The sequence below is a fragment of the Centruroides vittatus genome, unplaced genomic scaffold, assembly GCF_030686945.1.
Source record: "Centruroides vittatus isolate TY-2023 unplaced genomic scaffold, ASM3068694v2 contig_1162, whole genome shotgun sequence".
NCBI classification, from domain to species: Eukaryota; Metazoa; Arthropoda; class Arachnida; order Scorpiones; family Buthidae; genus Centruroides; species Centruroides vittatus.
In genome coordinates this window covers 549,557-566,082 of record NW_027120748.1, presented here as the reverse complement: position 1 = coordinate 566,082, position 16,526 = coordinate 549,557, and the positions used below count along the sequence as shown (strand labels likewise).

Sequence of the window (16,526 nt, the reverse complement as noted above, 5' to 3'; positions counted from 1 at the left end):
TTGACATTCTTGATGATATTACAGTATTATTATGAAATATCATCTAGAATGAATTTTAACACATTTAGGAAAGTGAGTGATTGGAACCTGGATTAGTTTAATGTTCTCTCTCATCCCCTATCTGTGTCACCAGCCATAGTGTTGTAGGCTGTGTGATGCATCAATTTCAGATGGCTAGTAACATAGATTCTATGATGACATTATCTGTTTTATATACTGTTGCTTTTTTTAAAACATATTCTCTATTCCTTGGACATTAATAAGTTTATGGGACATTTCAAGCTTTACTGTAATATATATTGATATTTAATTTATGAAGCTTAATCTGTTTATAAGCTTAATAAAAACATACATAACTGGTTACATAGGAAAAAATACATAAACTTTTAAAATCTAGCATCAATTTTTAAAAAAACATGTTCAGCTACATAAGTAGTCTGACCATAGATACTACTGTAACTGAAGGCATTTATGTATTAAAAATTGATGCTGTTAGTGTTCAACAAGTTGTTTCATTTTTAGTTATACAGTATGATGTGCAAATACTGATGAACTTAAATTTAAGTTTTAAGCTTTTATATATATATATATATATATATATATATATATATAAATGTTTTTTCTGTGAATGAATGAGAGTACCAATTTTTGTCTGAGCACTATTTTGAATATAGTTTAATTTTCATTTTAAAAAATCTAAAGGAAGTATAAGAATTATTGTAATTTTTCACATTTCTAGTTATATAAATAGTTTTTTATTAAAAATTTTATATATTATGTTTGCATAAAATAACAAAAAAAAACAAATTTTTAGTGACAGGATCTAGTAAGACTTTATTACAAAAAAATGTCTTAACAAATAAATTGATTTGATAAAAGAATTTATATGCCATACATTACATGTAATTATTAAAAATAAATATGACTGATGTTCAGATGATAATGCATTTTAAAATAAAAATTTACATAGAGGATGGAAGGCATTTAGCAGAGGACAAAGATAGATCTTCAGGAGAAAAATTGACAGATGGTATTCAAGCTTCTGCTAGTACTGGAAATCAGTTACATGCTTACCATGAAGAAGAGACTGGTGATCGTATTCGATGTGCAGGTGAGCAAATGTATTTACAAATATATACAGTTTTAGAGTTTTGATATACAGTGGGTGATCGGCTAATGAACACTTTCACAAAAGATTTTTATGTTCGGATAATGAACACCTCACAGGACAAACACAAGAAGAAGTGACATAAAATAATGAATACCAATTGGTCTTTCCTTGTTTTCAGGCAACAATTTGAAACTTTTCAGAGCACAAGAGATGTCAACATTGACTCTCAACCCAGTACATACTGATCGAATAGTATTTCTCCTAACTTTGAAACTCTCCCTTATAATTCCAGCCTTTTATTTTTCTGACAGAAAAAATTTTTTTATGGTATTTGCGAGACTGTTGGGCGGGCACTCGTTAAGTTTTTTGACGGTTTTTATTTTCGAAAGGTGAGAGTATAATAGCAAAGGTAGAGAGTGGGCAGAAGATGTCTGATGTTGCTGGGCAATATGGCTTCAACAGGTCGACAGAAGGCGGCAGTTCAATCTTATCTAAGAAAGATAATGTATTATCAAGAAGACTCAAGCAGCTTAAGGAGTAACAAAAATCACATCTAAGAAATAAAGAACATTGTAGAGCTCATATTGGAAACTGATCTGATGACAGAACAACACCAAGAAACTCTGCAAAATAGGTTTTCTTCTGAAAAGGGGGATTAATGCTAATATCTGCTGTTAAACATCTTTTGAAGAAGTGGGAGGATGTCAGAACAATGGTCTTAGAATGGCATCCAAACCTGGTTGAGGTTAATAGGCTTGAGGATCTCTATAATTACAATGCTATTAATTACTTCTGAAAAATTGTGAAGAAGAGAGAAAAGCAATCGACATTAGACAGATTCTTTAACCTTCACAAACAGAAAAAAAAACTTGAATAATAAAAATGCAAGACTGTATATATGTATTTTTATTATTACACATAAATAAATGTAGTAAGAAAGTATATACTTTTTATTTTTTGGGGTCTTCAGAACAAATTAATCAAATTCCCATAAAAATCTATGGTAAATTGATAATCGGTTAACGAACAATTCGGATAGTAAACAAAGTTTTGGAACGGATCATGTTTGTTAACCAGTCACCTCACCCACTGTATGTTATGATACTTAACTTTTGCATACATTTGCTATTTCTTAATGTCTCTTGACACCAACTGACATAAAGGATATCTCAGTTAATATATATTAATTTATTTTTATTTAAGTAAATAAAATATATCAAAATTGTGAAATTAAACTTAAGTATTCTAAGTCTGGTCGATAAATTAGAAAATTTGTGAGATTAGATTCAAAAATATTCAGTAGAAATATTTTAATAATACTATTTTTGTACTATTTTGTTAGTATACAGTTGTATATTTTGAAATTTACATCAGTTTAAACAGCATACTTTTGGAGAACCAGAAACTTGTAAAACATATTCCTTACAAAATACATTTCAGGGAAAACAACATAGTGGACACATCAAAATTTGATAAAAAGAACACAGACATAATGTTAATCACTTTCTATGTTTTGAAATTCACACTAGAGGCTGAGAATATAGAAGTTTACAATGTAATTCAATGTTATATAGACAATAAAGAGAATTTACGTTGGATACAAAAGCTGTTATAAAAAGAAAATTACTTTTCCAAAATATGTACAAAAACATAAGTAAAGTGAACAGATTGAGATAATTTAAATGGTGTATCAAAATTATTAGATTTGTAGATCAGTGATTGGAACAAGGGGATGACACACAAGCCTTTCCTATTGACATGAAAAATTAAAATTTATTTTTTCAAAGTTTAAAATGTTTTTAAAATTATTTTATGGTGGTAAATATGGTTTATCAGACTATCCACGATATCTATATATTTAAATTTACCTATTACAAATTTTAGCATTTTTAACTAAGATAATCGTTTAGTGTATATTTATTTATTCAAGGTATAGCCTGATAATGAGTCCTGCTGACTATTAATTAATATAATTCAGTATTATATTCTACATAATTGTAAATAAATAAATTTTTAAATTGAAAAGAAGTATTTAGAATTTTGTAACTATTTTATTTTGATTGTATTGTTTAATCTTTTTTTAAAACTAGATGATAAGAAAGATGATTCTGGTAATGAAACCCAAGGTAGAGAAGGCCAAGAAGAAGAAGAAGCAATAGTTTATTATGATAAAAATATTTCATTTTTTGATAAAATTAGCTGTGATTCTTCAGAGAGAAGTAAAGGGTAAGTTAATAATACTTGCATGTTAACCACTCTGCAGTCACCGACGGATACATCCGTCAAAGGCGATCATGTGGCTGTGGTGAGGAAGGGATATATCCGTTAAATTCTTGAAACTCTCCCTTATAATTCCAATTATAACTCCCTTATAATTGGGGGTATCGCCAAAAACTACCACAAAAAAAAATTTATATAAAAAATGAATTATGTAACAATAAAAAACGACTTTTCTTTACTAGACATAACTGTTTACAAAATCTTTTTCCGAAACAGTAATGAGAAAAAAACGCATGAAAAAATTCTTTAAAAATTTCCCATGTTTATTCTCCACTACTTTGGAATAGCACCATACCTGACTATCCCACTGTTGAAAGGTTAACATTATTTTCTATACATATACAAAAATTTAATTATAAAATTTCTATAATTATTAACATCAGTACAAGTGATAGTCTAACTATTTTCCTTTAGACTAAATTATTTTATTTAATTGGTTAGTTTAACAAAAAAAAAAAAAAAAAATCTGCCGGTTAAATTTTTTTTCCTACATTAAAATTTTAAAAGATGATATCAAGTTTTTTTTAACAGAAATTTTCAACGTCATGATTGGCGTCAAGAACGGAAATTAAATGTAGAAACTTTTGGAGTTTCGGCAAACAATAGTTGGATGAGACGTAATGCATGGAGAGGAAGGGGAGGATTTCGTGGGCGAGGTGGAACTAGATATAATAGAGGAGGAGGAAGTTATTTCAGAGGTGGTCGTGGTGGAGAAAGACTAGGTAAGTTATATTAAATAAATTCTTTATTCTCTATCATTATATATTTATTATACTTAATTTTATATATATTATTAATGCTTACAGCAAGTTCTGCAGGAAATCAGAGTAGTGGTCTTCCCATAAAGTGAAAATGATTAGGACAGACCAACCATCTGCCACATTGTTCTGGCATTGGAATAGTATGCTTGGTTACAATTACTGATAGGGTATCTGGCTAAAAGTATGTGGCTATGTGGTTAGTATTATGTGATTTGTACCTGTGTACAGATTGAAAATTATGATTGTAACAATGTAATATGTTTCTTGTTGTTATTGGTAGATCATTCATCATTTTAAAAGGATTTAAGAACACTCCTTGTTGACCATGATTATTTAACATTTATAGGTTCCTCTGAAATATTGACAGTAATTAGTATTATTTGGCTTTTGTGTACTTTTTATAAAAATGAGAATCTGCAATCGAATACAGAGCATTGCAAAGCAGGTACAGTAATTCATTACGTCTGATTTTAGTCAGTTTCTAAGAGGAAAATGGAGTGTTTTCGAAAAGAAAAAAAAACTATTTTGAAATAATTAAAGAAAAACATGTTAATACACAAAGTTTATTCAGATAAACATTATTAATTGACTTGTTTTGTACAGAACATTTTTATGTAATTTGTATTGTTTCCAGACAATCTCATCAGTCATTACTTTTTACATTTAGTCTGAATGTAATGTAAATCTAAATTAAAAAGTGAGTTTAATGAGCAATAAAGGCCAAAAAAAACCAAGTCAAAAATTACATCATCAAACTTTCCATCTTTCTTAAGAAAAAAATTTCATTAGAAGGTTGAAAGGCTTTTTTGCATCATTATTTATTTTTTTCAGGGTTTTCTCGCCATGGATGTATTTTGCCTTCTTAAATATATCTATACTTTTATATTAAATATCAGATATAACAGTTATACTGCATTTCATGTGAATTGTATAATTATAATTCATTAATGTGTTTGGTTATCTTTTTATTTTTATAACTAAAAAACAAATTTACCAAATTAATATTTTATGGTTACAGATTTTAAATATATTTACAAAAAAAATATCAGAAAATATTGCACTGTAAAAATTGAAGTAAACTTTAAAATTTAAATAATAGGAAATCAAAGCATATGGTTTCATAAAATTGTTAATTTAAATAGTTTTTCTTTTAAGTCCTTGTTTAAAGTAAATACCCACACAGGTTTTATCTATAGAATTACATTTTGTTGTAATTAATTAGAAGAAACTTGGAACAGATTTAAAATCTAGTTTGAGTTTGTTCTGATTAAAATTCTTTTCTTTATCAAACACAGTAAAGCAAATTATAATTAAATATTGTCCACAGTTCCTAATGTGGCTAAACTTTAAAACTATGTATAAGTTGTTACTTATAAGTTTTACCTTTATGAATGAAATTTGATTGGCTCAAATAAAATATTTCTTTTTTCAAGAACAAATAAATCTGTGACCAAATATTATTTACTTATGTGATTATCATCATTTTCAAATGCAAAATTTATTTTATAATGTTTAATTAACCTGAAATTCCAGGATTATATTGGATATTCTTTGATAAATTTGTTACATAGTACAAATAGGTAAAAGAAAAACGTTAACTGCCTACACTTGAAACAAGTAAATACTAGAATTTGAAATTCTTATTTATTTATATATCATTTCATTTTAAATTCATTGGTATACAAATGATTATTTGTCTAAAATAACAATGCAAATGTGTGCCTAGTCTCTAAATTAAAAATTATTGAAGTAGATTTTTCATCAGAACAAGAAATTTTCAGTCTGGTTTCAACTTATGATATCGATTGTCAAGTATTTAAGTTCATTGCATTATTTTGAAGATGTTATTTAAAAAATTTTTTTTTATAAAATGTGTCAATAGTAATAAGCTCTGTTAAAAGTCAAATTCTACTGGTTGTTGTAAATAAACTTTTTAGAGTTGGCAAAAATCTTACTTGGCAAACTGAACAGAATAAAAGATTTTAATGAATATATTTTTATTTCTGTGTCCAAAGAAGTTTTATTGCATTAAATGTGAATTTACATTGTTCATAATAGCATAACTCATGTTTAAGTCGAGTATATATACATTATCTATTATATATATATATATACACACGATATATATATGAAAATTTTTCAAATTGTACATTAATTGATCATAAATCAATCACATCTTTTATTTTAAATGTTTAATATCCAGTTTGTTTTTTCAACAGAGTATATATATATATATATATATACAGCGGGAATTCATTTTTCCCATTGTTTTCTTTAGCCAATGTAAGTAAATATGCACATCGAATAAAAATGTTGTTAAACATATTTTTTAGTGTAATAAAATTTCTGAGGTGATTTTAAAGTATACGAAGTGAACATTTATTTTCTAGAATAACGTTAATTTTTCTCAAACATTTCAATAGCAGAGTCTGTTTTACAACAAAATTATGTTTGTCCTTTACAAAATAATTTTATCTGATCATAGAAGTGAAAACATAAATATCTGGTATTGAAAATTTCATTTTGCATTCACACGAGATTTGTCATTGCAATAACAAGGAGATAATCTGGATACTTTTAACTCTTATAATGCTCTAGCCCTCTTATAAATGCTCTGCTATAAAGAATGGAGTATTATAGGAGTTAGAAGTAAACTAGTTCCAAGTGACATATTCTTCGATCAGTATTGGCGAGATTTTAAAATCAATTTTGTTAAGTTAGAAACTAATTTGAGTCTGAGAATTTCCAACTACAGTTGTCCCTTGATAGTCTAACGTTTTGTAATCCAACATGCTCAGTAGTCTGACGCACCTCCCGTCAAGGGCACCGTAGTCCCCGTTACGTGTCTGCTTGCACAGAAGCATGTCGCAACATGAATCTCCCCACCCAATTCTTACACGATGACATACATTTCTTGTGTTTTCCATGAGCAGTTCTGTATGTACTGTATTATTTATGGCTATACATACTGTATGTACTTTTATTGGCTTCCATATTTCTTTTAATAAACATGTTTTAGTTAACCGAAATGGGTGTTTCATTTCCATATTAACCTAGGCAGCATTTTACTCATAAAATGTAGGAATATTATAGGCTACTGCTAGCAAAACAATGCCAAATATGTAATCACTTTCGGTAATCCGGACACTTTTGGTAATCCGACACCCCTTTGGTCCCATACCTGTCAGATTATCAAGGGACAACTGTACTGCTAATGGTTTTTTGGCATTAACTATGCATCATGGTAAAAAGGTGACTGAAAGTTTTTGCAGCTGCAAAAGTAATTTCTTTTGAAATTATATTCATTTCAAAGATCATGGAATTTCGAATTAGGATATTGTGAGTGATCTTTTAGACTAATAGATTCTTTATAGGTTTGATGGGATAAAGATAACATTTGGGTAATCTCCAACGGGTGATGCCTTCTGTAAGAACTTTCTACGGGAAACTAGCCTTATTTAGTTAATAGAAATTCCCCAGTCAAGCATGACAGAGTACTTTTTTTATGAGAAAGTAGAGTTTGAAGAATTGAGAAGTGTAGAGATGCAGCCCTTGACAGACATTCTTACTCGATGTTGCTCCTAGTCAGACTTTATGGTCTCCGTTGTTCTTATTCTTAATTCTAGATGTAAAAGAGATCTAGAATTTACCTGACCAATTTTACTCTTACGCTTCCCCTGGGCATCTTTTGACAAAATAACGAGTATTTTTAATTCAACATTGATAAAACAAAGATGAATTGTATGTACCGTACGTTAGTTTGATGAGCGATAACACTTACGATCTAACGAGCACGTTATTTAGATAGATGTACCGGATATTATCATACAGTTATCTTGATCAACGTTATACAGACCTTGGTCTTGATCCGTCACATTTACGCCCTCTGTCAACAGACGTATTAACTAGGTTTCCTTACGTCAGAATCTCAAACTTTTTATCAGATCCTTTATATTGTGTAAAACAAATCTCTGAATGGCATAATCTAAAATTTACGTTTTTTCGTACAATTTAAACATATCGAATATTAACAAATAATTATTGACGGGGTGCGCATGCACTTCCTAAAATCCAAAAATTCTAAGAAAAGAGTTTTCTATAGAACTACGGTACAAAGGATATCGATATTGACATGAAGCGCATCCCTAAATGAAATTCCTGAATCCGCCCGATTAATAAATATGTAACACATTCTTTATATATCGTACTTACCTCATATGTATAAACCTTAGTTTTTCCAAATTTTGTGACTTTAAAATTTTTAACCAACCCCCTCGTGCTTGCGACCTCTTAGTTTAACGCTGCCATGTGTCAAAAAAGGCTCGGCTCAGTAGATGGAAACTTCTCTGAAATAAAATGTATTAATGTAGGTAGTGCTTATATTTTGTACAAGTAGAATTATAATGGCATATTATAAAATATAAATTTTTGTCCATAAAAGTAAGTAATAAATTTAATAATGGAGGAAAACCTTTTCTCAGAAATTAGACCAAGTCGTAAGATCAACTATCTTCGGTCGGAATCCAATTAAACGTCGATTTTGACTCATCCCACGATCTGAGTTCAGGGGCCATATTCTGGTCATCTCGTGTCTCTCACAAGCCGGTCGCTGATTGGCTAATCCAAATGATCAGCCAATCAGCGACCGGCTTGTGAGAGACAGTAACCAGAATACGGCCCCAGGTCTCGTTACACTTCGAATAAATGACGACCAATTAGAATGTGAGGATGAGGAAAAATAACTAATCGAAGTGGTTGATCTGGTACCAAAAGCGATGATAATGCTGATTTCAAGGACACAGTTTCTGACTTCTCATTGTATAGCGTCTATTTGGTTGAATTCTCTACTTCATCCTCTACTCGAACTGGACTGATCATCACCTTCTCATCAGACTTTCTCACAACGCCCCGTGGCATTCGACTCCAAAGAGGACTTTTTTTTTTGTAACTATTTCCGCCCTGTGGGCACTAAGAAGGCCTCTTTTAGTAGGCCCATTATGGGTTCGGCCAGGCCCACAATGGGGCGACCGGGTGGTGAGGAACGGTGCCCGACATATCCGAATGGACCACCCCCTGAAAAATTCCTGGGGATTATTCGACCCGTTCGGATTCGATCCCGGGTCCCCCAGAGCGGTAGGCTGCCACCTTGACCGCTCGGCCATCCGGCCACTCCACAGAGGACTTTGAAGGATTCTTCTATTGAGACAATCTACGAAAAGAGAATCTAAAGATTTACAATCGTCACCCGCAGATCCAAGAATGTTATCGCTGTAAGCTTTATTTTTGTGTTTAACACCTCCGGTCCGTTTTTTTAAAATTTTTTTAATTAATTATGTTTAATTACATTAAAAATATTAAAAACGAAAGAAATGTGTTAATTTTGAAGAAAAAGCTTCAAAGAACAATTTCCTTTTTCTCGCCTTAGCGCGAACCTTGACACCGATGAGTTATTGTTTACACAGCTGGATGACCTTGAGAACAGCTGGTGTCGTCTTTCGCGGGACATTCTCATGAAACTCTCGGGAGGAGAAGGGTAAAAAGTAGGGTGAATACTAGATGGCAGGATATTTCAAAATATTTTTTTAATTACGATTTTAATTGAAATTTCCGACCCCCCGACTTAATAGATTTTTTATAATTACGTTTAATTAATTAAAAAAATTAAAAAACTATTTGATGTTGTTTTTTACATCAGAAAATAGCTTTAAATAACTTTACCGAAGTAAAATCGGCGCGCTAGAACTTTAGAAGGATGAATAAAGTTCCATAAAAAAATCCCATAAAAAAACAATTAAGCGTTAATCGCGCATCATTAAGGGTTAATTAAAATCGCAATAAAATTTTTTCGCGCGGGAAAAAATTTTTCACAAAATTTGGGGACTGAAAAAACATCCGAAAATTCAAAAAAAAATTTTTTTTTTGCCGATTTTTTTCTCCGAGGGTCTAAAACACCGTTTTCTGTGTAACGCTATGTAAACCGATCGAACTGAGTTCGATTGCGGGTACGAAGATCAATCTGAACGATTTTTATAACTGTTGAGTCTGATTCGGTGTATATCACACCCACATACGAAACGGCACCTCTCTTCCATTCTGACTCGTTTAACTCAACTCTGCAATCTCGCACGTACAGCGCAAAAATGGTTATTGCGAATTAAATTTGTTCAATAGTAAACGGTTATTTTGAGAGTAAGATGTATTTCTGAAATTATCTTACAGATGGCAACCTTGTCTCGTTACTTCCTATTGGATAATAGAACGTCGCGTGGTCACTATGGAAAGATTTTTTAAAAAATTTGTTTTAGAAGTGACACGATGAGGCTATCTTTTTAAATTTAATAAAGTAATAAGTTTTTAAATACGCCATTTGCCAAAATATTTAAAAATGAAACTTAAGGGAAATTCCGTCGTCACGCACGAACTGAATGAGGTCACAGACGTCACTGCGATCAACCGATCCGAAATCGATAAAATGCTTATTCTATAGCCAATATTTCCGCAAAATAAGTAGCGCATGCTTTCCGTCAGAACATAAAACGAATATAACCAAAATTTCATCTGGATAGGACAAAAAGTGCAGGAGTTATAAGGAATACACGGAGAGACGACGACTTTTATATTATTAGAGACGAAGAAAACCCGGAAAACTGCGTGACCAGCTCGTTAAGGAGCGAACTATCAGCGTTCAGTGGTTTTATCCACTGGTAGGCTGAATAAAATTGACACCATAACTATAATATCGTTCAAAATTTATTTCCAATTGAATTGAGTTACAAATTATGATCATCTAGTTACATTCCGGTAAACCTGAAACGATGACCACGAGGAACTTTACCTTTGCCTGCAATAAGAAGACACCAACGCCTACCTTTAGAAACGGCGAATCTATCCGAACAAATGATTTATATTTAGATCTTTTCTGTCTGTCTAAAGATCGTGGAGTTGAACCGACAGTAGGATCTTTTGAAAAGAGAAAATCACACCCGTTATCAACAATATTGCTGGCATAAGTTTTTATTGCCACTGCAGCCACTCCTGAACTTTCCAGTGACTTAGTAATTGAGGTGTTTTATTCGACCAATTTGGAAGAAGTTTAAAACGTTCTTTGTTTCTTCGAGATTGTAAACGCGGCCATTCTTCACTCTCACTGCTTACAGATTCCTCTGGAATTATTTGAGCGTGTCGATTTTGTTTTTTTGTTTCGTCTTCGTTAGAATAGAAATTCTCTTCGACTCTATCCCAAATAAAAGATTTATTGGATTTTAATCTGTCTTTTAATTTTGAATCATTCTCCGATGTGTAGGATGCTGTCGAAGACGACATTGGTAGTAAAGAAGATATAGAGTCGGTTCGAAGCGATGTATTTGTTTCAGAATCTTCATCTTTTGATTTCGATGAATGCTTGCTGTTTATACGTCTTGTTCGAACCTCAAATACAAATCTTTTCTCATTATTCTGTTCACGTTTCCGATATTTTATATCTTCACCTGCAAAATTTTAAATTTCATATTCAATGGATAATGATTCATATACAGTATTATACCATATTACTTCAAAATTATGAATTTCTAATTTATTATTACAATTTATTATAATAGATATGTAAGCATACAAACTTACTAAACTGATCATCGACTTCACTTTTATCGTCTTCCTCCTCGTGTGATTCTAATATTTCAAGAGATGACGAACTTGAACTTGATATTAATATCTTACTCTTTATGTCCATTAGAAAATCAGAATCAGACGTTTCGTCAGAATAATAATACATTTCATTATTTTTTATGGTTTTATCCAATCTTATTTTAGGAGTGGAAACAAGTTCTTTTTGAGAGTATTCGTCATTTACGATATCTTGTTTATTCGATTTTAATTCTTGTTCCTCCTCCATAGGCTGAGTAATGGTTTCGATTGAATTTCTTTGAATTAGTTCTCTCCTTTCTTCGTTTTCGGGCGTTATATTCTCAGATTTCTTGGTATCTGGCACACATTGAATACCCGTATCGAATCTAACCGGTAAATTGGATTCTAATGGTAATTCGGTATATTGAAGTTTACGCGTTGCTTTAATTACACTTTCATCAAAATCCGATTCGGACGTGGTAGTAGCAATCCCATAATCAGTGGGTGTAAGTTTATTTTTGATGCGTAATGAATTTGATCCCAGCTTCTTCTTTATAATAAATACTATGAAACTAATTAACGAAATCAATGATATCCCTCCTAAAAGGCCTGTTGTAATGGCGAACAACTCTTCTTTATATGAAGGTTCGAGTGTATTGACATACATTATTCCATCATTACGGTTTATTTTCTCGTTTACTAATCTTTTCTTCTTGAAATTTTCTATGGTATAAAATTTCTCCATTTTTCTAATTTTAAATTTATTCTTTTTCTTTACTTGTTTAAGATTATTTTTACGGTAACGAACTGGATGTTTAGGCCACTTACGTTTGCTTTTCCTTACTGGTCTATGGCCATTTCTGAAATCTTTAAAATGGATTGATCTTCGATGTTTCTTGTTGCTGCTGTTGAATTTTTGGAATGGCCAATATATTTTACTATTTAAACTAAAATAATTCTTAATTATATTTAGATTATTGTGTTTCAAGTTCAAAAGTTGCAATTTATGTGTTCCAGACAGATTTTTAGCGTAAACGGAACTGATCTCTTTATTTTTTAATTGTTTTCTTCTATCATCAATTGATATGATGGTGCAGCTTGCAAGCAAAATGAAGGGACTTCCAATAAAATGCAAATATAAATTCATTATCAGTATTTTAGTTTTTCGACTTCTCATTATTACCTGGATAGATTATTGCATAAAAAATTAAAAAATATTACAACAGTGTTTCAAACATAATTATTAGCATATTTCATTGTTGAAGAAGAAATAATGAAAGTATATTTTTAATACGTTAAGAAATGATCAAACTTCAACTGAAAAGTATCTTTAATTCTATACAAAATTCTGTCCGCGAAATGATATATTTTTTAAATATTTAATCATACTTTATTTAACTGATAATTTTAAAATCCATTAAAATATTAAAAACGTTGATATATAATAAACATTTTTAACAGCGATGCAACGAATAGTATATTCGGCCACAGGCCGAATAGCCGAATATTCCGCCAAACTATTCGGCTTGATTAACACACGTACAAAAATGGCGCGCAAACCACATTATGGCAAGCAGGGTAGCCAGATTTAAATGTTTATAAAGAGCCAACTAAGATTAAAAAAAAGCCAGAAAAATGCCAAAATTTATTATATATTTTATATACATTATACTTTAATTATATTTGAATGCTATTTTATTATGTCAATGCTTCTTTTCCAAAAAGCATATCTTCATGATTAAGGGAAGAAATTGATTCAGAGGAATAGTTTCTCAGAAGTAAAATACTCTAACATTTTATGCGAAGGGACAAATTCTTTGCAACATATATTTGAGGACAAAAGTTGTGACCTAATCCTAATAATTGCATCTAGAAGAGAAAGTTGCATTCTATTCCTTGCCTTATTCTTAAAATGAGTTAAAAGTGAAAACACCCTCTCTACTGTAGCATTGCTAATAGGTGTTATTAGTCAATTGAGGGCAAAAGTCGCAAGTTCTTTGAATTGGGGATTTTGTATTTTTTGCAATATTTTTTGCTAAAAAAGCTCACTTTCATTGGGTATTCCATATTTCTTAAATTGATCTTCGTCTATCCAATTGACAAAGGTAATTTTCTGTATTGCTCTTCAATCATTGTCTTCAATCATTAAGATTGTCTTGTGCTAAATTCAAAAATGGGAATTTAGAAAACTTTGGTCATAAAGTTTGGTTTAAAATTATATTTGGGCTTAATTGTGCGAGATCTTGAAATAAATTCATTCCTGATGGAAGCCTTTGTTGAACTTGGTTTAAAGCCTCTTCTAACGTGTGAAAACACCTTTCCTTGATAGTTAGAAATTGTTGCTTGATTTTTTCACCATTATTATTTACCTGCAGGTATTTATCTCATTCGTTCAAAAAATTTTTGTCATTCGATCCTACTGATCTTTAGAACTAAGCAGACAAACACGAACAGTAACAAAAAAACTTTATTAAAAAGGTGAGAACTGTCACCGACATCCTCGGCCAACATCCAGGCAAAAACCCCGCGAACTTTCGCGCTTCTTTTTTACAAGTTGCCAGCCAACATCTCGTTGGCAAGTGTTGCTAGGCAGTGTTTGGGATCTCTGGCGCTGGCGGCCACAGCAACTCCCCCACCAGTGTCTGCGACACGAAACGAGCGGGAAAGGTTACATGTCGGCCAGAGCGTGTGGTAGTTTGTTGCGTTGGGGCTGGATTGTCTGTGGTACGTCTAGTTGGCGCTGGTCTTGGCATTGGAGACGTTGGGGGTAACTGGTCCGACTCACTCGCTGCGAGAATAAAAGCCGGTTTCAGTCGATCAATAGAAACTACAGTTTCTTTTCCCTTTATGCATAGAGTGAATGTCTTGCTACCACGTGACACGACTTCGTAGGGTCCATCGTATGGAGGCTGCAAGGGCTTCCGTACAGCATCATTGCAAAGAAATACGTGGGAACATGACTGCAGTTCTTTGTGGATAAATGGGTTGCGGTAGGAGTGGTGCACCACAGGCACTGGTTTTAAGTTTGCCATCATCGTCCTGAGTTTTTCGACGAAAGAACATGGATTGACGTCCTGAGAACCTGGGACGAAAAACTCTCCAGGCAGTCAGAGGCTGGTGCCATAGAGCATCTCAGCCGCGGTAGTATTGGTGTCTTCATGGAGCGCACTTCGCAATCCTAACAAGACTGTAGGTAGCACTTCCGTCCATCTTTCAGTAGAGTGACACTTGATGGCAGTTTTAAGTGAACGATGAAAGCGTTCAACAATGCCATTTGCAATTGGATGGTATGCTGTTGTCCTAACTCTTTGGGTACCAAGAAGCTGAGTGAGAGATTTAAATAAGCCAGATTCGAATTGCCGTCCTTGGTCAGATGTTATTTGGGCAGGCACTCCAAAGCGAGATATCCAGCCTGAGTACAGGGCTGAAGCTACTGTTTCAGCTGCTATATCTGGCAACGGGATTGCTTCAGGCCAACGAGAAAATCTATCGATGATTGTGAGGCAATATGTTGAGCCGTTGGAAGGTGGAAATGGACCAACAATGTCAATATGAATATTTAAAAATCTAGCGTCTGGAACAGGAAAGGTTCCCAAAGGGCTAGCGACATGTCTCTGGATCTTCGATCGTTGACAAGAAATGCAGGTGCGAGACCATGTCTGGCAGTCTTTACTGATGGATGGCCAAACAAATTTTGCTTTTACCAATCTTGTTGAGCTCCTTACACCTGGATGGGACAGGTTATGGACAGTGTTGAAAGCAGTGCGACGATATCTAGGCGGAATGTATGGACGAATGCGACCTGTCGATACATCACAGTAAATTTCGACATCACTATCAGGAAGTTTAAACTTCTTAAGTACAAGTGATAAGTCACTTGAAGTCAGGAGAGACTGGAGCTCAGGATCTTGCTGTTGGTCTTTTGCAATTTTGCTATAATCTATAGATGGGCTACTAATTGATTCAATATGGGAAATAGCATCAGCTGGAACGTTATCGATCCCCTTTATGTGTCTGATGTCTGTTGAGAATTGTCCTATAAAATCAAGATGTCTCAACTGACGGGGTGTACACTTATCGTGTCGTTGCTGGAAGGCAAACGTTAATGGTTTATGGTCTGTGTAAATGGTGAACTGTCGTGCTTCCAGCATAAACCGGAAATGTTTCACAGCCAAATACACAGCCAAAAGTTCTCGGTCGTATGCAGAATACTGACGCTGAGAGTTACTCAGTTTGCGGGAAAAGAACGCCAGTGGCTGGAGACCTTGTGCTGTAACTTGATGAAAGGCAGCGCCCACAGCAGAATCGGATGCATCGACGTGAAGTGCAAGGGTAGCACTTGGTGAAGGATGATGTAGTAAGGTGGCATCTGCTAATTGTGACTTACATGACTCAAATGCCTGAATCGAATTGTCAGTCCATTTAATCTCGCGCTGGTCGTTTTTCTTTGCTCCTTTAAGTAGATCGTGTAAAGGAGCTTGGTGATGGGCCGCATGGGGTAGGAACCTACGATAGAAGTTCAAGATGCCTAAGAACCTTCTCAGTTGTTTGAGGGTCTGTGGTCGCTTCTGTTGAGTTATGGCAGATACACGTTCTGGAAGTGGCATAACGCCGTGGGAAGACACCATATATCCTAAGAATGATACATGTGGGGCAGCAAAAGTACACTTGGATGCATTGATTTGCAGACCGTACTTGTCAAGGCGTTGAAACACTTGCCGCATGTGCATCTTATGTTCCTCCCACGAAGT

General features: G+C 33.0%; 2 protein-coding genes across 2 annotated transcripts in view; one reads left to right on the top strand and one right to left on the bottom strand.

Moving 5' to 3' along the window:
• The window catches only part of LOC136981115 (protein LSM14 homolog B-like), a 57,121-nt gene extending 50,969 nt beyond the window's left edge, over positions 1–6,152 (top strand). Inside the window, exons 7-10 of the mRNA XM_067277394.1 lie at positions 971–1,111; positions 3,202–3,337; positions 3,923–4,113; positions 4,198–6,152. Of these exons, the coding sequence (XP_067133495.1) occupies positions 971–1,111; positions 3,202–3,337; positions 3,923–4,113; positions 4,198–4,241 (512 nt within the window). The 3' untranslated portion in view covers positions 4,242–6,152. The remainder of the gene's footprint in view (positions 1–970; positions 1,112–3,201; positions 3,338–3,922; positions 4,114–4,197) is intronic.
• Positions 6,153–11,166: 5,014 nt separating this feature from the next.
• LOC136980938 (uncharacterized) lies at positions 11,167–12,959 on the bottom strand. The gene is made up of 2 exons (XM_067277140.1): positions 11,773–12,959; positions 11,167–11,639 (listed from the first exon to the last, which is right to left on the bottom strand). The coding sequence occupies exons 1-2, from the start codon at positions 12,950–12,952 to the stop codon at positions 11,167–11,169; spliced, it is 1,653 nt and encodes a 550-aa protein (XP_067133241.1). The 5' UTR covers positions 12,953–12,959.
• Positions 12,960–16,526: the final 3,567 nt, after the last annotated feature.

What these genes read in the sequence shown, in the direction of transcription:
- LOC136980938 (XM_067277140.1), bottom strand. Translation starts at nt 12,952, where the DNA reads ATGAGAAGTCGAAAAACTAAAATACTGATAATGAATTTATATTTGCAT. An exon ending in TGAAGTCGATGATCAGTTTA is followed by an intron (nt 11,640 to 11,772) that starts GTAAGTTTGTAT and finishes AAAATTTTGCAG; the next exon opens with GTGAAGATATAAAATATCGG.